A 26,137-nucleotide genomic window follows, 5' to 3' on the forward strand; every position below is an offset into this window, starting at 1 on the left:
CCCCGCAACACCCTCTTTTCTCGCTTGCTCACGCAGCTCTCTCTCCCTCTTGCAGCCTGCAGCCTGGCGCCCGCGACGCAGGAGGTGAAGGTGGCCTGTTCGGAGGATGTGGACTTGCCCTGCACTGCCCCCTGGGACCCTCTGGTCACCTACACGGTCTCCTGGGCCAAGGTAAGTGCGGCCAGGCTGGCGGGTTAGGGTTTGGTGGTTTAATTGCAGGAGGGGGAACCACCTCGCTCGGGCCGGTGACCCTCTGTGGCTGGGGGTCCGGGATATCGCCGATAACTGCATTCTGTACCGGGTCTTCGCACACGCCTCTCCCATCGCGACTAAGCTCATTCGCATCCAGGTACAGGCTGACATAGATGTCGTTCCCCTGGGGACCTCAAATCTTCTTGCCTCTAAAGGTGGCCTGAGAAGAATGATCCAGATAAGACGTTTTGGAGAGCAGAAAATCTCTTATTTGGATTAATTCTAGAGGCCACCTGTGGTTGTGGTCAGCAGGCCAGGGAGAAGGCAGCTGGTGAAGGTTTGACATTGGCCGGAGGCATGTCTCTGGATTTATTATTTCTGCTGTTTTGTGACTGCGGTGCTCATACATTTGGGGAGAGGGGAGGGGGCAATTTGAGGGGAAGGATGACCAGATAGAAGCTGATGTAGGCTCTTTTTTTGGATGGTAGCTATCTGCCAGTCATCCCCTTTCAGGGAAACCCTTGGCCTCCTCCCCATCCCTTTCTCTTCCCTCTGAGCATTCTGAAAGTTCCAGCAAGGAGGGCTTCTGTGTGATGGTGCATTGGAGGGTCCTCGTGTGTAAGAGCAGTGTCACCTACCCTACAACAAGAGGATTGAGTCAGACTGACGCTTTTTTAAGGTTTCCTCTCAACTCTAACCTTTTCAGCTTATAAGATTGTGGTTGTGGTGGCCTTGCAAACCCAAGCAATCCAACTGTTTGCTGTCAGCGGTTTATTTATATTTTTTTGCTCACCACCTTTAATGAGGTTATTGCCACAATGGCACCTCGGGTTGAAGCCCAGTGACTATGCTATCCCAGCCTTGCTTTGGTTAGCTGATTGGTCATCTTCAGTTCAGTTCAGTCTCTCAGTCGCGTCCGACTCTTTGCGACCCCATGAATCGCAGCACGCCAGGCCTCCCTGTCCATCACCAACTCCTGGTCATCTTACCTTGCCGGCAATCTCTGTGCCTTTGTAGTTTTCCACAAAACGCTGGGTTTTCTTCTGCCCGCCATAAAAGATGCTGTGAGAACCTGCACAAGTATCTAGCCATTTAACAAGGCAGCCTAGGACCATTATCTCTTTGTGTGTGTGTCTTCTCTCCTCACCGGATTGTCAGTTCCCTAGGGACAGTGCCACAGCTTTTGTGTCTCCTGCACTGCACCCAGCCTTTGCCCTGTTCATTTCAAAGGTGCTCAGTGAATTCAGGCCAACCTTTTGTGATTATGCACGGTGGAAATGGTGCTGAGGCTCGGGGGCCCTGTGTTATGTATGCAAATAGGTTTGTTATTATTCCTGCTTCATTTCCACCTTAGTCACTGTGGGATCAGAGAAGACAGCAATTCCAAAATTGTTCCCTTGTAAAAACAATAGTATTTAAACAGAAATATTGGAAAACCAGTATTATTTGGGTAGTCACCATCTGGCAAGCTCTGAGGTACATGTCTTCATGCATCAGCAGTTCCAGTGGACTTAAGAGATAAAGCCTATCACTGATGAGGAAACTGAGTCTTAGGGCTAAAGTAACCTACTCACTATTACATAGCTGGCTAAACGCTAGAGTTGGGATTTGAATCCAGCAATCTGGCTCCATAGCCTAAGTTCTTAGAGGTCTGTCTTGTTATTTCTGTTTTCTATCCTAATTCCTTAAAGAAAATGAAAGTGTCTTTGGGCTAGCCAGGCAGGGACTTGGTTATCTAAAAGGAGGAGAAAACATGAAACCATGATCCTTTCCAGACTGATTAAAAAGGGAAAACAATATTAATATCCCCAGGGGAGTAATTGCAAAGTACTTATGAAACAAGTAGATGAAATTTCAGACTGTAAAGTTCAAACAGTTGTCAAGTTAAATCTTCTTGCACGAGGTCATTTGGAATGATGTAGTAAACCAGAGCGATTAACCTCTGGCTTTTCCTTGGATGTCAGCTGGTGATGTAACCTTATAATGTATGTGCTTGTTTGTTGAACACAGTTCTTACAAACTTTACCCTGAAGGGCTCTCAAAGCTCTGCTAAGAAAAAAGACAATAGTCTCTTGGCATTGTCTTTTTTCTGTTGGTCCATGGAATAGGGTCACTGAAAAATCATGCCCAATTTATTTTTTTAAGAAAGAAACTGATGGAGTCGTGGTGGTTAGGAGAGCTGTGCTATTTCAGTAAACTAATCAGATACCTTGAAAGCGATATGCTTTGTTTTTCAAGCTCTTTTTAACAGATCTCAGCATATTCTGTAGATATTTGTTATTTTCCAGCCCAGTAATTATACTTTTTGCATCAATTGTGCTTGTACAACAAAAACCAATAGAGTGTTCTGGAAATAAAGCCAGTGGTGAAATACCAAAATTCTTTGTTTTACAGAAGATTATCTTGTCATTTTCACCCACAACTTTCTTGTAAAATGTTTCTCTGAAGCTTTAGAGGTAGCTATAAAGTGGGGAATTTAAGTCTGGTGACCACAGCCAACCTCACTGCATCATCAGTAGGGTAGTTGGTAAAACCACTTTGCACAGTTGTGGGCTGTGTGCTGGACAAGTAAGCAGAGAGTCCTTTGCAGTATGGGTTTTCTCCGTCCACCAGATTGAATCACATTCTTGCAGGTTTTCTGCATCCCACAATTACGGTTATAATGACTCACGATTAAAAAATCCATTTACCACTCAGTTCCCTGGCACCCCGGAGCATTCTGCCACTGTCCAGTTGGCACTGATTACTTGGAATGAACAAAAGAGCCCATGTAAACCATGTGTTTCTTATCATGTGCCTTTTACCAAAAGACTCAAAGCAGACGGTGTTTGCAACATTCGGGTGAGTTGGGAAGAAACAATGTCCATCTTATTCTCTGTGTTTCCAAGATACAAAGACAGGGGATTGGGGTTGAGGAATGCAATCTACACTTGCACGGGGCATGGGGTCAAAGGTGGAGCCAAGAGTGGGCACTGGTAGCCCCATTCCAGTTAGCACAAGTCTTCTTTCTCTTCCCAACTGGGATCCAAGAATGGGACCTCCTCTCCTCCCTTCCTGTATTGTACCCTTTAAAGCAGAGTGAATGATTGAAAAGAAATAGAAAATGCAGTATATGCATCCAGCGTAGCTGTTAAGATCGTGAATAGATTGTGGTTGTTGGGAGGAGATGTTTTGAGATATTATAAGGCACATAGGCCTTGGGCCAGCCCTCTTCTACCAACGGCTGTGACCTCCGATTAGATTTCTAGCACAAGAAGATCATAGCACAATTCCGTGTCTGCCAGGAGGAAGACCATCCGTTCAGGGGCCAGTCTGTGCTTCTCGTGGGGTGGCCTGGTCCATGCTGTCTTTCACGAGGCTGCAGTAGGTCCGGAGGGGCAGGATGGCGCTGGTGCACGGAGCGTCTGGGCGTGGGTGGGGTTGGCCACTGCTAATGATGAGTGGTTACTCACGAGGGAAACACATCTCCATCTCCTATGGTTCTGGGAGCCCCCACAGCCTGTGTGGATACATATCGAAAGAGGATCTCTGAGATGAAACTCAGGTTTCATCTCTGAGTGACACTGCGGAGGAGAGGACAGACCTGCGTCACAAGACAAGTGCCCTTTTTAGATGATTTCCAAGGGAAGGGATAAAGGGGAAGTGAGACCATGATTTCAGAGGCTAGAGCAGACTTGAACTTTATCATATTTAGAAGAGCTGCAGCTGTGGCAAGTCAGGGGCTCTCCTGGGGACTAAAGGAGAGCAGGTTGATGGCTTGTATGTGGCCCCTTGGAAAGTTCCAGGATAGTCGCTCCATGGCTCTTACTCGTCCTTGATGTGTTTGTTAAGAGCCGTCCGCCGTGGGCAACGCCAGTCTCCTATTTTCTGTCTCTATAGCATCTTGTGTGATAATGAACCATAAAGCAAGGAGGCGCTAAGGAGGAGCCCACAGAGGGTCTAGGCTTGATGAACGGCCCGGGCAGGTAGCAGCGTACAGCTACCAACTCTGACGGCCCCACGCAGAGACAATGCATGCCGCTCACCGCACTTACCTGATTCTAGAATGCTGTCTGCTTTAAGATAAGATTTGAGATGTTTTAGGAGAAGAAGGAAACATTTATATATTAAATACAGAAGCACCGAAACACTGCAATGTAAAAAACAAGGCCTGTGTGAGCGTCAAAGAAAAGTTGTATCATCCCCATTGGGACCGGTATTACTTGACCTGATTGAATAACCTTTAGGTCAGACTATGAAAGGCATAAAGTTAGTTTTCAGATGTCTGTCATATTTACATTTTCATCATTTAGTTAATATTTCTATGTCCCAAGTGTGTGCCAGGTCCTGGGCCTGGCAGTGGCTGTCCTAAGACCAATCCAGAACATTGGACAGAGGACAGAGGCCTGGACACAAGAACGCACAGGTGTTGTTTGGGGAGCTGATGGGTAACTACTAATCTGGAAGGGAGGATTATACCACAGAGGACCAACAGGTAGTACCACCAACAGGCTGGGAACGGAGGGTGAAGACCCCTGAATGCTGAATCATATGGGCTAGAATTTGGTCCATTTGGCATCAAGGAGCCTTTGACAGTTTTTAAGCAAAGAGGACAACATAATGGAAAATATGTCAGAAGAAAATCGTATTTCTTATGGTGAGAGGTAGAATATAATTCATCCTAGCAAATGAGTGTCAGAGGCAGGCTTCAGTCTTGCGCTGCAGTGAAGCTGCCGGTGGGTTAACTGTGAGCCTGCAACGTGGGCCTGGGGTTTGCCTCCCCTTTCTCTCTTGGTCACCAGTCCTTTTGTCCATGTGGATCTAGGGACCAGTGAGCCAGGCTGTGGAAGAAATCCCAGCTAGATGAAAGTGATGGGGCACTGAGATTTTTGGACCATGATGAGAAGTGTTGCTAAAAATCTTTCAGCTTGGAAGAGGGGTGGGAGGGAAAAGGCAGCTGAGAGTGAAATACTAAAAACTGCAAACACTCGTTTTCCATAAATAAAAGGGGGAACCCGAATCACATGGCGACTGATTATCTTAGTTCTGTATATGGGTTTGTCACTTCACAAAGAAGAGGAAGTTAGGAGAAGGTCTCAGTGACATAAGGGAAGGTTTTATGTAGGGCAGGACTAAAAAGAGATTCATTACCTTAAAAGGGGGCTTCCTCCTTCTATTAATACAACTGTTCTCCGTAAGCCCTTTCTGGAAACCCTTGGGATAACCCCCAAATTTCTACCAACAGTCCTTAGCTCAAACCAGAGCTGAATTAAAGTACTTCCCTAAGACTCTTTCCACCCTGAAGCACATTTTTGACTTTGTTTTTGCACTGAGGTATACCTGGGTAAAATTTCTCTGTGTGTTGTGTATTTTTGGTACAGATGTAAGAGCCCAAGGCTTGTGAATATCACTTGATATTTTTGTGGAGCACCAGTTAATCTACGCACGTTCTTGTCTCAATTGTCTAAGAGAAGACAGATCCCAGAACAGGTAGTTGTCTAGGATTATTGGTCCCGATGGGGAAAGCCAAAGGGAAAAGACAGACGCTCGTTGCTGTGGGCAATTCATATTCACTTATGACCAGACTCACTGGGTCAGTTCTAGAGAACAGAGGTTCTGAGTCCAGTCAGACCCTGGTGTCTCTTCCCCTGAGGAGTGGGAGCCATGTGAGCCCAAGTGACAAAACAGCTCTGGCCTTGAGGTTGGAGCCGTGTGAGGTTCTCCCTTATGTGCCGCGTTTATTTTAGGAGCAGGGCAAGGTGCACCTATCCATTAGCAATCTTTGTTGTGAAGGCTTGTAATCCTTCAAAACTGGCTTCAAGAAAAGGGAATATATCGGCTTCTATAGTTGAAACAGTTTTTTTAAATGAAAATGTAGTTCATACTTCAGTTACGGTTGATGTTGTGGGTTAGTGTCCCACAAAATGACATGTGTCAGTCCTAATCCCTGGTGTTTGTGAGTGGAACCTTATTTGGAAATAAGGTCTTTGGAGAGGTAACCAAGTTAAAATGAGGTCATGCTTGATCAGGGTGGGCCCTGAATCCAATGGCTGGTGTCATTAAAAGAAAACAGAGACAGACACAGACACAAAGGGAGAACCCCACAGGAAGATGGAGGCAGAGACTGGAGTGATGTGTTTACAGATCAAAGAATGCCAGTTTCCAGCAACACCAGAAGCTGGGAGCGAGACATGAAACAGATTCTTCCCTTCAGAGAGCGCGTGGCCCCACCAGCACCTTGATGCTGCATTTAACGGCCTCCAGAACCGTGATAGAATACATTTCTGCTGCTTTAAGCCACCCAGTTTGGACTGAGGCTAGATGTGGAGGCTCGTGACTGTCCACAGGGCTTGGTGACTTTCCGTCTCTCAACTTGCCCTTCCTTTGTGTTGGTTTTATTGTCAGCCTCCATGAGGCAGTGAGATAGTCACCGATAACTGCCGACCTGTCTGTCCTCCCAAGGTCAAGTGCCAAGGAAAAGATTGCGCCTCTTCCATCTCAACAAATGTCTGATTATGCTCAAGTGGCTTTGACTGGGTCATGGACTCATCAGAACCAGTCTCTCTGGTCACAGAGGCCAGGCTTGTGTCCAGTGTGCCTTTTCTAGAATGAGAGGTAGCACCCTTGAAGAATATGAATTCATAGGATTCAGAATTCAGGAATGCCCCTCCAAGGTCCAGCAGGATCCCTAAGAACCTCTTGGGAGAAGGATGATTGGCATGAACAGTGAGTAACCTAACCTTCTCTTCAAATCCTAGTTCCAGAGGGGTTTGCCAATTACAATGATGCCATAGTAAATTCAGAATATTCTGGCTATTTTGGAGACCTTGTGGATAGAAAAATAACTTGTTTCTAGAGCAGAGATTGAGACTTCTAGAACAGCTTTGCCAGAGAGGAGACGGGAAGGATCAGCAGGAAGAAATGACTGAATGGGTGGGTGGAGATAGAAAGCTATGGGATACAACCCCAGTTGCTATATCCAACATTACCACTTAGAAGCACTATTATATGTTTTCTCATTCAATCCTTAAAATAACCCAGAGGGAAGTAGGTAGTTACAGGTGAGGAAAATGGGAGTCAGAGGTGAAGGGATTTCCCAGCAATGACCCAGTTATCTGATTAAGCAGCCTGGGCTTGACCTCAGGCCCTCTGATTCTGGATCGACTTACTCATTGTTTTTAAAATTTACTCATTCATTCAGTAAATAATGTGTTTTTGAATATTTCCTAAGTTCAGGAAAGTATTTAGAATGCTGAAGGAAACCTTAGCTGTGAAAAAAAAAAGAGTGGTAACATTTTTAGGTGTGATTGACATTATGCTCCATGATCCACCTACGTCATCACTGGTGTCTTCACACCAACTTTGGGAGATGTTAATTACCCTTCCCCCATCTCAGGGGAGCAAATGAAGCCTGAGAGCTCTTCAGTCCCTTTCGCCAAGAGCAGAGCTAGCCGTGGGGTTTGTTTCCACATCTGCCCAAGTCCAAAGCTCTTCATTATGTTGCCTCTGCCATATTCATGGCTCTGTTAACAGCCATAAATCCAATCTGTCTGTTAGACCCAGTAAATTTCAAAGTGGAAAATCATTTTTCCAATAAAACTACACTTAGAAAAAAACGATGTTAATGCTCATACATTCTACCCTCATTATGACATCAACCTCTGAGCCAAACTATTTTGCACGTTATAAAGAGCTGTTTTTATGATGAATGGGGATTATATTGGCACTTTAATTGAGTTAGAAACCAAGGTACATGAATGTTAGTGCATGGGAAATGCAATAAAAAAAAAGCTGTTCAATGTGATTGGAATATATCAGATTAATTTAATACCACCTTTAAGTACTTAATGTCCATTCCTTTAAATATGTTTAATTAAATTGTTGGATTAAATATTTATATGCATATATGTGTGCACACATATTTTCCCCTCAAAAAATGTCTTCCTTTTCTTTTACTTTCCTATCACATTCCAAACACATCATATATGTGATAAATTCAGATTTCAAGGTTGTCAAATCAAAATTCTTTGCTGTAGGAATGGAACAAATATGGTATATGGTAATCTAGGTAATCTATGGTAATCTATGAAGTTAGCATATATTTGGGTAAAATTATGTAAACTTCTAAAGAACTTCTCACAGTAAGGATTTTGACTGAAATATTGATTCTGTTTCAGCCATATTTAGATATTTACTTGATTTGTTTCTCTCTAGTTCAAATTTATACACCAGTTTTAAAAAAAACTTAATTCACATGCCTTTAAAATTATTACTTGTATTTGTTTGACTTCAGTTCATTTCAGTTCAGTCCCTCAGTCGTGTCCGACTCTTTGCGACTCCATGAATCACAGCACACCAGGCCTCCCTGTCCATCACCAACTCCAAGAGTCTACTCAAACTCATGTCCATCAAGTCGGTGATGCCATCCAATCATCACATCTTCTGTCGTCCCCTTCTCCTGCCCCCAATCCCTCCCAGCATCAGGGTCTTTTCCAATGAGTCAGCTCTTTGCATGAGGTGGCCAAAGTATTGGAGTTTCAGCTTTAGCATCAATCCTTCCAATGAACACCCAGGACTGATCTCCTTTAGGATGGACTGGTTGGACCTCCTTGCAGTCCAAGGGACTCTCAAGAGTCTTCTCCAACACCACAGTTCAAAAGCATCAATTCTTCTGCGCTCAGCTTTATTCACAGTCCAACTCTGACATCCATACATGACCACTGGAAAAACCATAGCCTTGACTAGATGGACCTTTGTTGGCAAAGTATTCAGCAAATTAAAGAGAGTTTATTTTAATTTAAGGCTTAGGTCTCCTTCTTAGAGAATGAATATGGTGTTTAAATTATTTAGTCAAATTGGAGGCCTTGAGATAAGTCAAAGGTCTATAGGCCTTCTGAAAATGGGATGTCTTATATTTCACCCTTTTCTGTTTCAGTTGGGAGGAATTTGTCAGCATAAGAGTTAATGCACGGAATTTGGGTTTTAAAAACATAATTGGGGTGAATGTTTTGAGGAATTAATTTGCCCACTTCGTGCTGTGGTCCAGCCCTTGCAGAGTGTGCGCTGAATAGTCCCCATCAATTATGCCTGGCTGTGAATGAATCTGAGGGTTCCTTTTGTTATAAATTATTATTTCCTAAAACGCTTCTGCAGAGAGGCAATGAAACACTTTGGGATTTGGAATGCTGGGAGTTGTTCTTGCCAGTGGTTGGTTTTGAGCCAGCTCAAGTGTTTATAAGAACTCATAAAACCAGGCGAAGTTGAGGATGGCCCATTTGCTGTAATTCCATGTTCCTCCCCCTGAAATTCCTCTGATTCTTGAACGGTGCTGCTTCAGCCAGGGCTAAGTCACCCTATACCGCAGTGTGACGGCTGCTTGGCCGCTGTGCTGAAGCCGAGGATTTGATCTTTTGCGTGAAGTCTCTTTTGCGTGCAGTCTCTTGGGACTGCTAGCGCCTCACTTCCATCATAAGCATGTGACATTAATGTGAAAACTACAACTAAATTTTTGCAGCAGTACGCAAAAGGCAGGGCGAGTAGCACAGGCAACGTGTGTACCTACAGCTTGAAGCTAAGGGAGGGCTCTGAACAATTCCCAGGTGCACTGCGTGAATTTACAGAAGCGTCCTTTTGTTACAGTGAGTTATCAGGCGCAGAGAAGTGTTCATTACTTTGGCAGGAGGACTCAGGTTATCAGCCAGTACTTCTCTCAGTTCTCTGGGTCTTTCAAGAAGACCCAGGAAGGGGTCATTGAAAGATGACCCTGTGAAAGTTAAGATATTGTTGCCTGATCTCACTGAGGGCTGCTGTGGTTCAGTAAATTAGGATTCTGAAGGCTGCTTTGGGATTCTTTGACTTTCCTCTCCTTCTTTCATTCATGACCTCACCCTGCCTTTGCTTTGCCATTTGAAAATAACCTCTCCGGAGGTTTTGCCAGACACCTGTGGAAATCTGACCATCACTTAAACTACTGTTTTGTTATTACTGCTGATTTTTTAAAAATGAATTTTCTTCTGCAAGTAGACAGCAAGCCACTGCCAGTCAGTTCTGATCCCCACCGCACACTCGATTCAGCAGTTCCCAGCAGCCATCGTGATGAGGGGCCCATCTTCATGTAAATAAAGCACAATAGTTTATATTTCTACCAGCTTTCAGAGGGGCTCTCAGTTTTGATCTTGACTTTCAGACAGGCCTTTCTGAGTTGAGGGAGGGGTCACTGGATAGGAGAGAAGATCCCCTGATGGAGAAAACCAGAGGTAGATAATCTCAAAATGACTGTTGCAGCCAAGGTCACATCTTTTCGAATACAGGGATTTCTAGCAAAACTGAGTTCCAGTGATATTGGTTAGAAAGAGGGGCTTCCCTGGTGGCTCAGATTATAAAGACTCCACCAGCAATGCAGGAGACCAGGGCTTGATCCCTGGGTTGGGAAGGTCCCCTGGAGAAGAGAATGGCAACCTGCTCTAGTAGTCTTGCCTGGAGAATCCCACGGACAGAGGAGCCTGGGGGCTGCAGTTCATGGGGCTGCAAAGAGTCAGACATGACTGAGCGACTAACACGTTCACTTTTCGTGCTGTTAGAAAGAAATCTGAGTTGAACCCATTTGGAGGTTAATTCAGAAAAGCAAAGCAGGATGAGACAGCATCACGGGGACTGCAGAGATTAAGCTGAGTGAGTTAATTGGTTCAAACTGGCCTTTGAGGTGGGGGTGGGGGTGGGGAGTCTTGGAAGCAATTGACCCTGGATGGTCCTGGGCAGCTGACCCACCAAAAGCTGTGGTCCAGGGCAGCTCTTCGTCAAGCAGTGGGTGAGGGGAGAGGTGCAGGTACATGATAAGGCTACACTTACTGGTTTCATCATGCCTGTAAAGAGAACTGGGCTAACTTAGACGTGTTCTAGAATCAGTCGGATGCCTACAGTTCCTTGACCACAACTCCTTCTTTTGTTTTCTTGCTTTCTCTTTGAACACCTAAATGCCCCAGTCTATAGATCCTTGATTATTTAGGAAGGAACTTTTCAACACAAGCAGAACTTTCAAGAATTGGGATTGATGTTCAGAGACTCGGCCTGAGAGAAGCTGTTAGTCTCAGCCCGGTGCTGGGAGTGAATGAAGCGGGGATTCTTGCAGGAGCGATAAATCTACCACCAGATGTCTCTGCAGGCCACTCCACAGGCGTGCTCGCTGGAGCTGGGGCCGCGGAGGCGGGAACCCGAGCTTCCCGTGGACCTCACGGTGCATCCCCCGACCTAATACCTGAAGCAGAAACCAAGGAGGGGGTGTGTGTGCACACACGTGTGTGTCTCCTGTCTTGAGCTGCCTCTGCCTCTGTTCCCCGCATTCCTTGGTCATTTATTTCCCTGTGCTGATTGCCTATTGAAACTAGGAGATGTGCTTCCTACAGGAGATGCTCCCTATAGGAGATCAAACAGTGGCAGGTGGAGCCAGAGAGAGCAGTGGTGTCTTTTCCTAAGGGGCCCTCTGGTGTGGGCACCACTCCAGGGACCAGGAAGGAATGCGGCCGGACCCCAGGCTCCCTGCTGGTCCCCAGTCACTCAGCAAAGGCTCAGGGCTGCCCTGGAGCTCTGAAAACAGTGATTGGCTTTCCTGTTGATGTAAATCAGGTTTAGAAGCTTTAAAACGTTTCAGTGGAGGACCAATGAGCAAGTTAACTAGGCCAGTTAAAAATATACCTGGGGAGAGAGAATTGATGGTGAACATGGTGTGTACTTAATCATGGAACTAGAAGATGATGGAAAGACTCCACCAGTTTAATAACAAAGATTGTTCGGGGAAAGAAAACCAGCCAGGTTAGTGTGGGTAAACTTGGCATCTACTCCTGTCGGGCTGATCCATCCTGACTTCAGTGATTTAAGTCATAACTGCCGTTCCATGGGGACTTCCGTGATGGCTCAGCAGTAAAGAATCTGCCTGCAGTGCAGGAGCCAAGGAGACACTGGTTCGATCACTGGGTTGGGAAGGTCCCCTGGAGGAGGGCATGGCAACCCACTCCAGTATTCTTGCCTGGAGGATTCCATGGACAGAGGAGCCTGGTGGGCTACAGTCCATGGGGCCGCAAAGAGTCAGACACGACTGAAGCGATTTAGCACGCACACACGCCCTTCCACGTGTGTCTTGGTGCGACTGCCAAGTGGCCTGACACAGAGAGTTTCCACGAGGTGCTGTTATCAGCTGCCTTCCTGCTGCAGCAGAGGGCTGAGTGTGGTACATCCTGCGGGGTCATGGCTGAGCCCACATGTGCGCAGTCTCTGAAGAACAGGATGACTCTTCACGGGAGGCTTTGCTCATCTGAATCTCTGTGTTTTTTTGTCAAGTTGTCTGGCAATGACCTTAACAGATTTAGGAACATTTTCTAAATAAAACCCTGAGCTACAAAAATAAGAGTCAGTCACTGGATGAGTTGGTATCTGAAGAAAAGAAGAGAACATTGAATAGACAACAACCAGCAAGAGAATGTGATTCAGCCTGATTCATGCACTTCATCACGTAATCATTAATGACGCAAGGTTATGGTCAACAGGAACACTGCTTCACGTAGAGTGGAAGTTGGGATACAGAGAATCATAAAATGCAGTCCTGATCTTATTCCAAAAAGAGATGGAACCTTAAAGAATCCTCTTAGATTCTCTCCTCCCCCCTGCAAACATCACACATACTCACAGTATCTTCTTTTAAAACAGCCAGCTGAGGATAGATTTTATGAAAGCAAGAGGTAGAATCTTGACGTCTCAGAGACCCAAGGGCTTGTGGGCTCTGACAGTAGAGCATGAAGCAAATCTGATTCTTGCTTTTTAAATTTATTTTATTGAAGTAAAGTTGATTTGCAGTGTTGCGTTCGTTTCTGCTGTAGAACAAAGTGAGTCAGTTATGTGTGTATACGTTCTTTTCCGTATTCTTTTCCAAGATGGTTTGTCTCAGGATATTGAATATAATTCCCTGTGCTATATGGTAGGACCTTGTTACTTACTCATTCTCTGGGTACAGTTTGCGTCTGCTAATCCCAAGCGCCCAGTCCACCGCTCCCTACGCCGTCCCCCTTGGCAACCACGAGTTTATATACTCTTGGTTCCTGAGTCTGTATGTGATTCTTTCTTAACAGCTCACAGACGGAGGTGCAGAAAGGGTGGAGGTGACCCAGGAAGACCTGCAATCCCCTCAGCAGAGGAACTCTTCAGAGGCCCCCAGGGAAAGGCTGTACTCCCTGAGGATCCAAAACACTACGAGCTGCAACTCCGGGACCTACAGGTGCACTCTGGTGGGTCAGGAAGGGCAGAGAAACCTGACTGGCACCGTGATCCTCAAAGTGACAGGTGAGGTGGTCTGCAACACCTGTTTTCTTCCTGCAGCGCACAGAGCACTTTCTGTAAGTCCCGACCTTGATCCGCTCAATCCGAGTTTAATTCAGAAGCTGTGGATCACATCTGCGGCTGAAAGCTAAATTCTGCTGCAAGGGTAGCATAACTTTCTCTGCCTTCTTTTTGCTTTTTCCGTTTTGTTCTTTAAGGGATCTACCCCAGTTTGATTGGGGTGGATGCCAAATGGAGTCAAGCAACTAAATCTGACTGTTGTTTATTCATATAAGAGTCCTTTGGAGCCAATAGAAAGTTTCCAAGTCTAGTTTTTGGAAGACAGAGAAACTGGGTAGTTTTGAATTTATCAGATAGCTGTGCAATATTCTGCTCACTGGGGGCTCTCTAATCTGGCCTAAGAGAGCTGCTACATGTTTCCGCCTTTTTCAACATGAGAACAGCATTTCTTTCCCACTTTACAGCAATTGGATGTCCTAATCCCTCCACTCAGGCCAAAGAAAAAGCGTCCAGCAAGAGGCTTCCCAAGTAGAGGGCACATTTTTACTCTGTGCAGTAAGACCAGGACTCAAGTGTCAAGATAAGGATTATCTCCTTGGACTTTTTTCTGTAATTTTTCTTGATGTAGTTTAAAATATGCCTTGCATCTGACTTTGGCCCAACTCTTGTTAGTGGCTGAGGCTTGAAATGACAAACATGTCGTTACAGAGACCCTGACTTTGTGTAGCAGCTATTGTCTCCTTCCACGGAGAAGCTTAAAGGAATCTGACTCAAGATCGTATGCCCACACTCATGAGAGGGCAAGCCCTGGTTAGGGGCCAGTGTTTGGGTTTTTTAAAGTTTTCTTGGCGTGATCCATTTTCAGTCTTTATTGAATGTGCCACAGTATTGTTTCTGTTTTATGTTTTGGTTTTTTGGCCACAAGGCATGTGGGATCTCAGCTCCCCAATCAGGGATGGAACCGTCACCCCCTGCATTGGAAGGAAAGTCTTAAACATTGGGCCACCAAGGAAGTTCCTCAGTATTTGGACTTGGTTCACTATCTCGCACCAACACACACACACCCTATATGCTTCTCAGTGTCCAGGCCTATACTCCACTGCGTTTGCGTTCGTGGCACTTACGCCTGCCCTGATATAGTCTCTGCTTTGTTCCCTGCTGCCTCCTGCAGTCAGCCCGGAGTATCATTCACGTGAATGAGAAATGGAGCGATCCGGGAGGAAGAGCAGAGAGGGCGGGTGTGTGCCATGGGGAGCGGGGAGCAAAGGAGCAGAGAACAGCTGACTTGCTTTCCTGTCCTCTGCAGAGGCGTTGCGGTCGCCAAATTAAGTGGTCAGGCTAGAGCCACTTGGATCTGGTTCCAATATGAGCTCAGCTGCTCATTAACGTGTGACCTTGGTCAAACCTCTGATTGAGTCTAAGCCTTGCTTTTCTCATCTTCAAAATGGGGATAACATCATCCGTGACACAGGCTTGTGGTGACGATTGAACGAGGTATTGCACGGAAGTGCTCGGTGCACTGCCTGGGGGTGACCAAGTGCTCAATAAATGTTAGAACTGTCAGGACAGTGGCTCTCAGGTCTTGTCTTCTGGGGTCGCAGACCTCTGAACATCCATCCCCAGACCACTGCACAATGTTTGAATCCAGTTTCAGGGGTCACAGTTCTCTGGAGGGCCCCCTGTGACCCTGGGGGTGGAAGCCTCCAGTCACCTGGAGTCCACCTGCTCCTGCTCCAGCCCTCAAGCTGACTCCAGGGGCAACCTCGCTGCTCGAAACAGCATGCTGGATGCTGTTCCCCATCAAGAGAGCCTGGCTCCGCCCAGTCTGCTCCTGGGCTGAAGGCGTCCCTCCTCCTGGACTTGCCCCACCCCCGCCCCGCCGCCCAGCACTGAGGCCACAGCCTTTAACAGCCCCCTTTTGCTGTCGGCTTTGGTGGAGCGGCTTTGTTTAAAATTCAAAAAATAAATTTTTTAGAGGGACATAGTTGATTTACAATGTTGTGTTAGTTTCAGCTGTACAGCAGAGTGAATCATTATACATATACATACATTCACTCTGTTTTTAGATTCTTTTCTCATTTAGGCCCTTACAGACTATTGAGTCGAGTTGCCCGTGCTGTAAACCAGGTCCTTGTTAGTGACCTGTTTTCTATATAATAGCGTATATTGTTGATTGTTGTGCTCAGTTGCCTTCGACTCTTGGCAACCACATGGACTGTGGCCCTCTAAGCTCCTCCATCCATGGGGTTTTCCCGGCAGGGATACTGGAGTGGGCTGCCATTTCCTCCTCCGGCCGCTCCTCCCAACCTCGGGATAGAGCCCGAGTCTCCTGTGTCTCCTGCATTGGCAGGCGGTTCTTACCACTTGTACCGTAGTTAGTGAGTATAGTCAACCCCAGGCTTTCAAGGTGGAGGGGCTTTAACGATCCTACAAAGACGGATCAGCACCAACTTGTTCCATAATAGGAGGGCAGCTCTGCCACCTGCCTTAGAACCTCAGCCTCTCTGAGCCCTGGTTCCTTCTTCTGCAAACGGGGGACACTCAGCCTTGCCCCTGAAGGTTCAGTGAGATGCTGGCTGTCGACCCCTTTGCACGCAGCCGGGCACAGAGTAAGCACAAGGTCCTGTGTCCCTGCCAGTATAACCCGTGTCCTTGCCTGTGGGACAGACTCGAGGGTAGGAGGGGCGACAAGGAGGACTTCAGAAAGCCAGAACAAAGCATGCTTGGTTTTTCACCTTGGTAGAAGAGTCCGTTCAGTGGCTTCATATATTACTTATTTCTTTTTGCAGGATGCTTTAAGGGACACAGAGGAGAGACTTTTAAGAACTACAGAGCTGAGATCGTCCTGCTGTTGGCTCTGGTTATTTTCTATGTAACACTCATCATTTTCACTTGCGTAAGTATCTTTTGCAAACATCTCTCATTATTAAAAGATCACCTGGGGCACCAATCTTAATGTGTTTTGTAGATGGTGTGAATCATTTAATAATAGCAAGGGACCTGTTCTCAGAACCCTGGCCTTACTGAGGTCCCCAGACAGTGAGACTCTCTACTGGAGGCTCCCAGCTTGTTCTCCATCTGGTGGTTCTGCATAGAGCCGTGCGTGGAGAAAGTGAATCAGGAGGTGAAGAAAGTTTGTGAAAGGTGAAAGGATCCTCTTAGGGCACCAGCAGGCCAGGACATCCCTCACCGTTCAGTGGTCAAGACTTCACCTTCTAGTGCTCGGGGTGCGAGTTCGATCCCTAGTCGGGGAACTGAGATTCCATGTGCCTTAGGGCCAAACAAACAAAAAATAAACAGCAGAAGTATTGTAACAAATTCAATAAAAACTTAAAATGGTCCACATCAAGAAAAAAGTCTTTAAAAAAGCACCAACAGGGCTTATAGATATGCTGGAAGAAAGTGGGACCTTGCCCGTCCAATACCGGGAGAGGTGCTCTTCTTCCCATAGGTGGATGAGCAAGTCTGTCCACTCCAGTAGTGGATTTGTCTCCTTCATCTGCCCTTGAACTCTTTTCTCTTAGAGCAGGGGTCCCCAGCCTCCAGGCCACGGATTGGTAGCTCTTGTTCAGTCAGGGGTGGCAGCAGATTAAAGTGCACGAAAAATGTAATGCTCTTGAATCATCCCCAAACCATCCCCCTCACCCCACCACCTCTGGTCCACGGTCCCTGGTGCCAAAAAGGTTGGGGACCGCTGTCTTAGAGATTCCCTCTAATAACTTTGGTACTTCCTCTACGTATTAAGCATTAACCTTGAGAAGTCAGAGGTACACAGGGCGTGGCCTGGGTGGAGGATGGCTGGCCTGTAACGTGGGTGTCCTTGACACGCCCTTGAGCTGTTGGGTGCAGACTCCAGCTGAGACTCCTCTCTGCCCCCCACGCCTCCTTGTGCATGGCTGCTCACCTGGAGTGACAGTGGTCATTGGGGAGCAGGGCCAGCTCCAGTCCTGACCCACCAAGAAGTGATCGGTCTCGTATGCCTTAGCAGGAACAGGAAGTACTGTCCATTTGGGGACCAGGCCATGGGTCACCCTGGAGCTATTCCAGGGCCGGTTCTTGTTGCTCACTGGGCCCTTCTGGTCACTTAGTGAACTCTCTGGCCCAACACTCATCTCTCTGGTTGCTATTTTAGACATGGATCCAGCATGAGTGAGCATGTGCCGTGTACAGGGCTTTATGTAAGCACTGAGGGGATGTAAAAAGGCTAAGACCTATGTCCTTCCTTCAAGAAACTTATAGCTTGGTCTTGAGAGTTATTTGCATGTGAGAAGATAATTGTTGTTTGGTTGCTCAGTTGTGTCCAACTCTTTAGCCACCCCATGGACTGTAACCCACCAGGTTCCTCTGTCCATGGGATTTCCCAGGCTAGAATACTGGAGTGGGTTGCTATTTTCCTTCTCCAGGGGATCTTCCCAACACAGGGATCGAACTTGGGTCTCCTGCGTTGGCAGGCAGATTCTTTACCATGGAGCCACCAGGAAAGCCCATAATTAGAATGACCTGGTGGTAAATTTTAAAAACGAGTGACTTTAGTGTTCTGTTGGCAAATGCCCGTTTCTATAGGCACTGACTTTCCATGCAGGAAATCCTAATGGTAGGGTCTGGAAATGGCCGCAGTCTGTGACTCCTTGTTGAGGTTCAGAGATACCAGTGAAACAATGCCAGCCCACCATAGAGTCAGTGAGGTAGCCTGCCTCAAGAGGGCTCCCAGATGAGCTGCCCAGCCAGCTCCTAGTGAATGAAGTTTAAATCAAGGTGATGCATTTTTCCAATTATTCACTTCTCAACATATCTCTTTTATTTGACTTTATTTTTCAGAAGTTTGCACGACAGCAGAGTATATTTCCAGACTTTTCTAAACCTGTCCTGGAACATGCTTTCCTCCCAGTCACCTCTCCAAATAAGCATCTGGAACCAGTGACTCTTCACAAGACAGAACTGGTGTGAGCAGGGTTTCTGCACCTTTTTTCTGAGGCCGAAGGCTCCGTGGTGTGCATCCATGTCACCCCGGACAGGAGAAGCATGAGCCCCACGTGAAGACAACATCCTTCCTGTGAAGCCCTTCGCTTGACCGAAGCATACCAGAGTGGATCCCACCCCACTGTCCGTGAGCAGGGCTTTGAGAATTCTGATGTGACCACCACGCATGGAGCTGCCTGCAGGGTGCTTTACAGTGTTGCTGCTTCATGACCTGCTTAGCGTTTTATTCAGCTATCTGGTCAACCTCTTGGACGGGGGTATTTTTTATTTTTTCCAGTCCTAGAAAAGCTGTGGTGAGATGCAGTTGGAAAAGGACCTTGGGAAATCTGAGTGCCCGGAGCTGGTCCTGTGTAGACTCTTGAGGACAGCTGTCCTCTTCCACATCTGGAGCACATCTCTGAATGTGCTGTGTTTTCTTGTCTGAGCCCAGATGTTTTGTGTCTGGGAGAAATCGACAGGCCAAGCTGTGAGACAGGGGGAAATATTTAGCAACTAATTCCCCGCCGTGAAGGCCCTTCCATTACCAAGGGGTAGGATGTGTACATAGAAATAGCAGGTCAGTGAACTGCCCCCAACTGGGCCTTTTGAATCTGGGAAAGACATCCATAAAGAGGCAAGAGCAGAGAGTGCCACATTTATTTTTATTAATTCATCTGTGTATTCTTGTCAAAAAAAGGATTTGTGGTGTTTCTCCTTTTGAAATCCGTATCTTCAGTTCAATGTCATTATAACTGACAAGCAACGTGCTTATGGAGGGTGAGAAGAAGTCAGAGACTGCAGCAGTAGGGGAGAGAGCCATGTAGGGACCTGAGAGAAAATGCTGGAGCAATCGTGCAACCTGGGTGCTGGGGCCAGCTGTCCCCCTACCTAGCTGTCTGATTCTGGACAAGATCCCGTGGTTTCTGCTTTTTCTGTTGTAAACCAAGAGGTTGTCATATGTGTTGACTGAAAAAAAAAATGTATGTGAAAATGCTTTGAAAGAGTATAAAGCACTATCCAGATTCCAGACTTCTTTTGGTCATTTTCCTTATTACTCCAGTGGTGTTCTGGGCATGAGAAAATACTTTTCATTTTTCATGTTTTCCATCGTCCCAAACAAAGAAGGCAAGAAGGGACACTTTCCCATCATCTTATATATGAATTCCTTTGGGGAAGTGAGGCCGGTTGAGTGGTCTGTTCTTGAAGCAGCAGCCAAAAGTTAACTCCAAGACGTGGACACTCAGGAGTCACCAGCCATGGGGAGAAGAGCGTTCTCAAATGTTCCACTGATGTTCTGGCAATTGGGTTTCTCTTATCAAACTTGGCCCTCTCCTCACTTACTTTCCAAAGAGAATATTGCCCACGCGATTATTAGAGAGTTAAAAGAATGCCAAGTTGACTGTTTTGGCCTCTGTCATAGTTTTCATGTGATTAAATGTGTGCATGTGAAGAGGGAGTGCTTTTCTCTTTTATATTTGAAACTACTCATAAGGTTTTGGGATGAGTGCTGGGAGGCCTGGAAACTAGTTTGAGAACCAGAACCCAAGGTGAAACTCTAGAGATGAAAGCTTGGCTGAGAACGTCCTCTGAGTGGGGGGGGGGGGTGGGATTTATGGCAGGTAGACCTCTTTGAGGGGAAGGCAATGGCACCCCACTCCAGTACTCCTGCCTGGAAAATCCTATGGACGGAGGAGCCTGATAGGCTTCAGTCCATGAGGTCACTGAGGGTTGGACACGACTGAGCGACTTCACTTTCACTTTTCCCTTTCATGCATTGGAGAAGGCAATGGCAACCCACTCCAGTGTTCTTGCCTCGAGAATCCTAGGGATGGGGGAGCCTGGTGGGCTGCCGTCTACGGGGTCACACAGAGTCGGACACAACTGAAGTGACTTAGCAGCAGACCTCTTTGAAGCAGCAGCCTCTTACTCCCAGAGATGCTCCTGAATCCACCCCTGAGTGGCCTTGCCACCAGGCAGTACACGATCAGCTGGACCACACCCATGACCACAGGTGGGAATGATGGGGAGGGTTTCTACCTCAGAAGGATGTGTAAAGCCAGGGGCTCAGTACCTGTGACTTGTGGAGTTTGACTCAAAATTCTCAAATCGTTCCATTACCCCCCAAATGGCAAGAACAATCTAGTGCAAGTGGTGGTAAAAGTTACAGAAGCGCTGTAGGTGAATCCACTTTGGAAAATGGCTCTTTGTGAAATGAATGCCCGTAAAATGCTTGTTAAAGCTATAGATTCCCTTTCAGTGGTATCAATTCCATTCTCAAATGCTTGACCAGAAATGCTAGGGAGACCACTGGTGTAATGAAGAGCTCAGCATTTTTAGCTGGTTTGACGTCCAGCTTCACCAGAGGTTTTACCACCTTGGGCAGGGGAGTCAGCTCTCTAAGCTGAAGCTGGCAGTTCTTTAGAATGTGAAATAAAAAGAGAATCTGCATATTATGTGTTGTGGATTAAATAAGATAACGTACCTAAGAGCCTAGCCTTGTTCAAATAGTACCATTAGAACAAGATTAACGTTAGAACAAGACAGGAGGAAAAAACAGCAGAGAAAGTGATGAGGACAGTGAATATTTGACAAAGTACTTTTGTTGAACAGAATTGGGGCTTCCCTGGTGGCTCAGAGGTAAAGAATATACCTGCCAATGTGGGATACACAGGTTCGATCCCTGGTCCTGGAAGATCCCACGTGCCGTGGAGCAGCTAAGCCTGTGCACCACAGCTCTGGAGCCTGTGCTCTGAAGCCCAGAAGCCGCAACTACGGAGCCCACATGCAGCAGCTACTGACACAAGCGTGCCCTCGAGCCTCAGCTCCACAAGAGAAGCCACTGCAAAGACAGGGCACTGCGGCTAGAGAGTAGCTCTCACTCGCTGCAACTCTAGAAAAGCCCAAGCAGCATCCAGCACAGCCAAAAACAGATAAAATCTTGAAACAAGAACAGAATTGACTTGGTGGGAGAGTCATGATGCTTTCAAAGAATTAATACAAGATGAGATTAGGTGCCTAAGATCATGAGATGTGTGTAGGAGAGAGAGAGAGAAGGATCAGGGTGGATAGGGTGGAATTTATCAAAGGGAGTGAGCTGGTTTTCCACTGATTGGAGCCCCTCAAGGTATTTCAGAGGAGGTAGATGATCCGGGACCATATTTATTCTCTGTCTTTACTGCCAGGAAGAGCTTTGTTTTCAGAGCCCTGCTTGCCTATGGAATTCGATCTATGGGTATAATCATTTCACCTCGGGATGTCCCAAGACACAAACACAGACGTGAATATTAGCTCCACATTCTCCCAAAAGAAGGCCTGTGGGTTTTGCTTTCATAATAACTCTTAGCAGATTTCATCATAGAAAATACTGTGCTGCACTCACAGAGCCCAACAGAGCCTGAGAAATTGCTACGGTTGCCACAGAGGAGATCACACGGCAGCCTGTGATCACATGTTCGACCCCACAGTACAGTTAAGAATGGGGGTCTCAGAATAATTCAGTCTGGTTCCCGGACTGGTTCCTCACTGGCAACTTTGCATTACTTGGATAATTGTTTAACACTCTATCTTCCCTATGTAAAATAGTCAAAGGCCTAAAAATCTTAGGGTAGATGCTGTTTGGGCTTCCCAGATGGCTCAGCAGTAAAGAATTTGCCTGCTGTGCAGGAGACTCAGGAGACATTGGTTGGGAAGATCCATTCCCATTGCCTGAGTTGAGAAGATCCCCTGGAGGAGGGCATGGCAACCCACTCCAGTATTGTTGCCTGGAAAATCCCATGGACAGAGGAAACTGGTGAGCTACAGTCCATGGGGTCACAAAGAGTCAGACACGACTGAGCGTGCACACATGCTTAATTCAACAGCAGTTGTCTTCCATAGTTTTTCGACTGATGGTTTGCCAGCCAGATTTGTCCTAACTGGTTCCTAAGATAAAATCAATCAGTTCTTTGGTCAGACACTGTATTAATTTTATTTATTATCTTTCCAAGACCAGATGTGTTTTTTTAATTTTCGCCTTTAAATTGCATAAGAAATTAAAATTCTACCCTGTGCCTTTTGTAGTGTCTCTCTGTGTGTGCTGAATGGGTGAAATTAAGCAAAAGCATCTTTGTTGAGCATGTACTCTGGCACTCTATGTAATACTCAGAAAAAGCAAGGTAGAGGCCTTTCTTTCAAGAATTTTATAATCTAGTAGAAGGAGAAATGGACTCAGAGCTATATGCAGAGATACTTGTTTTACTTAGCATTAGGGAATTATACAAAGAATAGTGGGGGCACAGAAAAGGACTGATGGTGTTCAATTCCTTCTGGGGCACCTTAAAAAGATTTATAGAGCTAATTGTGTTTGCTCTTGGCCTTGAAAGATAAGCAGGGTTTTAAGTGGTAGTAACCATCAGGGTTGTGGAAATGGCAGAGGCACAATCTCTAAGGTAGAAAGGTACAGAACACACTTGAACAGAGGGTTGTATGAGGGTTTTTGTAGGTACAGGTCACCCACAGTCTAGGATAAGTAGGAAGAAGGTGATCATGAAAGATGGGCAAGTTGTCACAGAGGATTTGCACAGTGGAGCAGTATGGAATGATTCTGACTTGGGGAGCCATAGATTCATTTCTAGGACAGTAGCCAGGAAAGCAAAGTGAAGGATGAAATGAAAGAGCTGGGGGAAATGGGAAGAGGAAGACCATCCAGGAGGTCGATGAAAGTCCAAAGAAGCAGAGCATCAGCGGAAGAGAAAAGAGGAGGATGGAAACAAGCTGTTTCCTACACATTATAATCTCAATTTTCAGTCTTGTTGTTTTCTTTTACTGATCCTAGCTCTCTCTAACCCATCTATCTGATTTTTTTTTTTTTTTTTTGCTTAGTTCTCCTTTCCTCTTTTTATATTTTTAACTAATTTTGTTGAAGTGTAGATGCTTTACAATGTTGTATTAGTTTCTATCGCACAGCAGAGTGAATCAGATATACACACATCCCTCTTTTTTGGATTTCCTCCCCTTTAGGTCAGCACAGAACATCAGGTAGAGCCCCTTGTGCCGTACTGTAGTTTCTCATTAGTTACCTATTTCACGCACAGTATGAATAGTATGTGTATGTCAATCCCTCCTTTCTTTTAAAAGAATGGAATGGAAAGAAACAACCCCTTCCATCTTGTCCTCTACATAACCTGCAGAACTTTATCACCTTAGACCACAGGTAAGGCATCTATGTGTCCCAGCCACCTCGATAGCCAACGGGGCTCTGGTGCTCCTGCAATCATAGACGTTAGGATTAACCAGCTGGTTAAAGCTGGATTTAGCCATCCTTATTCGCAGGCCCGCCTCAAATTCCTTGTCCCCTCAGAATAATCCTGCTTTCCCCCTTCTATAATTTGACATCACGTTTAATCATTGATTGGCTGACTTAGAAAACAAAGTATATCATGTGTGTTCTTTTGGTTTATTTTTTTCTGTGATATGGCAAACACTTGCTTCTTTCATTGGTCCCATGGCTTTAGACTTTTGTCCTACGGATTATGTGTTGCATGATGGTCCCTTAGCGATTTTTAAAAATAAAATCTTCCAGCAGTTGATTAACCGATCCTGCTAACCCAGCACTAAGATAAACCAAAAGACACCTTGAAGGGACCTAGTGGGCTGTGCGTGGATACGGAGGGATGAGTATGAATACGTTTTAGAGAAAAGGAAAATGGTGCCTTAAGTCATTGTTCATTGCCCCAGAGCTTGAGGAATGACACACGAGCCCCATTCTGTCTTTCAGAGACAAGGCATTTCACTTGCAGACATCTTTTCTCGTTACCACTTCTTCATTTCATTCTCCCCACGGGATCCCAGGCAAGTGCACAGTTAGGCAACAAAGACAAGAAGGAAAACAGCCTCTAGGCGGGGTATGTTTGTTTCCATGGTTCCTGAGAAGTTCAGGCGAAGGAAGGAAGTGAAACTTGGGCACTGAAAGCAAATCTACTATTCTTTTCTCCTTTCGGTGTATAAACATGCACAGAATCCCTCGGGGCAAGGGAGACAGACTTCCCTGAGTGATTCGTTCAGATTTTGCCTGACAAGGAGATATCGCTTGATTCTTCTTTATAGGAGGGGCCGTTTCTTCAAAATGACCTTTTTCCCTCCCTCTTTTCCAATGGAGCCTGTTTACAATCTGCTCTTGGAGATCTCAGGACTCAGCAGAGATAAGTAGGGAGACATTCAGATGGTGAAAACCTGCAAGACATCCCACCGAGTTGGAATGTTTTTCTCAAAGGAAAAAAAAAAGTCTGCAAATGCGTATGTACTGGCCTATGCACCCTAAAGAGCCAGCTGAACAGCCCATAAACAGCTCCCATTCAGGAACAACAAAAGCCCATGCCAGAGGTCAAGGGACAGGGGGCTGAGAACTAATAATAATTTTGCACTTACACAGCAGTTTCCATCCGAAGACCTCAGAGTGCTTTGTAAACATTAATTAAATGGCCCGACAGCCCTGTGAGGTGGCTGTGTATCACTATTTCCAATTTGCAGGGAGTGGAGGGAGGAGAGGAGTGTGCATGGAGTGAAGTTGGAACCAGGCCATGCTATAGAGCACGTGGATTGTGGACTCAGAAAAAAGCAGCGGGACGTTTTCCTCTGTGAATCTAAGGCTGTGGTCATGTGTCACGGTACCTGCTGAGCCAAGAAGGAGATGGCCTGGCGACAGGGCTATCCAGGGCGACCTCTCAGGGGGCTCACCTCATGAATAAGAGAGCTACCGGCATGGACTTGAGGGTGCCAGCGCGATCTCACCCACAAGCTCACGGTCATTATCACAGATGCATCCCTTCAGTGGGACCCAGGAGGCCAAGTCACCTTCACCCAAGGTGCAGACTCTGATTGCTTGCAGATGTAGTCAAGACAGCCACTCGGAGAAGGGTTGTGATGGGTACGCAGCAGAAAATCTCATGATCAATTACTAATGGCCTTGCGTTTGGAAAGGTAGCTGTGTGTCGAATTGCATCCCCTGAAAAAATACGTTGTTTTAAAAAAATTATTTTATTGAAGTGTAGTTGATTTACAGTGCTGTGTCAATTTCTACGTACAGAAAAGTGAGTCAGTTATGTGTCCAGATATACATATACATTATTTTTCATATTCTTTTCATGGTTTATCACAGCAGATTGAATACAGTTCGCTGTGCTATACAGCAGGAACTTGTTGTTTATCCATTCTATATTTAACAGTTTGCATCTGCTAATCCCAAACCCCCAAACCGTCCCTTCTCTACCCCAGCTTCCCCCTTGGCAACCACATCTGTTCTCTATGTCTGTGAGTCTGTTTCTGTTTTGTAATAAGTTCATTGTGTCATCTTTTAGATCCCACATATAAGTGATATCGTATGGTATTTGTCTTTCTCTGTTCGACTTACTTCACTTAGGATGACATCCATGTTGCTGCAAATGGCATGATTTCATTCTCTCTGGAAAGATCTCTTTTCCATTCTTCCTGGAAAGTCCTAACCCCAGTACCCACGCCTGTGACCTTATTTGGAATCAGGGTCTTTGTAGATGTAACAAGTGAAGATGAGGTCACGCTGGATTAGAATGGCTCTAACTCCTAAGACTGTGTCCCTGAGACAAGGGCAACCTGGATGCAGACATAGAGAGAGTGCCCTGTGAAGATGGAGGCAGTAATTGGGGTGATGTATCTACAAGCCAAGGAA

General features: G+C 46.0%; 1 protein-coding gene across 2 annotated transcripts in view; it reads left to right on the plus strand.

The window, feature by feature from the left end:
• The window catches only part of CD83 (CD83 molecule), a 19,807-nt gene extending 322 nt beyond the window's left edge, over positions 1-19,485 (plus strand). The window contains exons 2-5 of one of the 2 annotated variants that reach the window (XM_010848793.1): positions 56-171; positions 13,290-13,500; positions 16,287-16,393; positions 18,316-19,485. In XM_010848793.1, coding sequence (XP_010847095.1) covers positions 56-171; positions 13,290-13,500; positions 16,287-16,393; positions 18,316-18,444 — 563 coding nt within the window. In that variant the 3' untranslated portion in view covers positions 18,445-19,485. The remainder of the gene's footprint in view (positions 1-55; positions 172-13,289; positions 13,501-16,286; positions 16,394-18,315) is intronic. The other variant, XM_010848794.1, reaches the window with a different exon arrangement.
• Positions 19,486-26,137: the final 6,652 nt, after the last annotated feature.

The sequence above is a fragment of the Bison bison genome, unplaced genomic scaffold, assembly GCF_000754665.1.
Source record: "Bison bison bison isolate TAMUID 2011002044 unplaced genomic scaffold, Bison_UMD1.0 scf7180017864274, whole genome shotgun sequence".
Classification (NCBI taxonomy): Eukaryota; Metazoa; Chordata; class Mammalia; order Artiodactyla; family Bovidae; genus Bison; species Bison bison.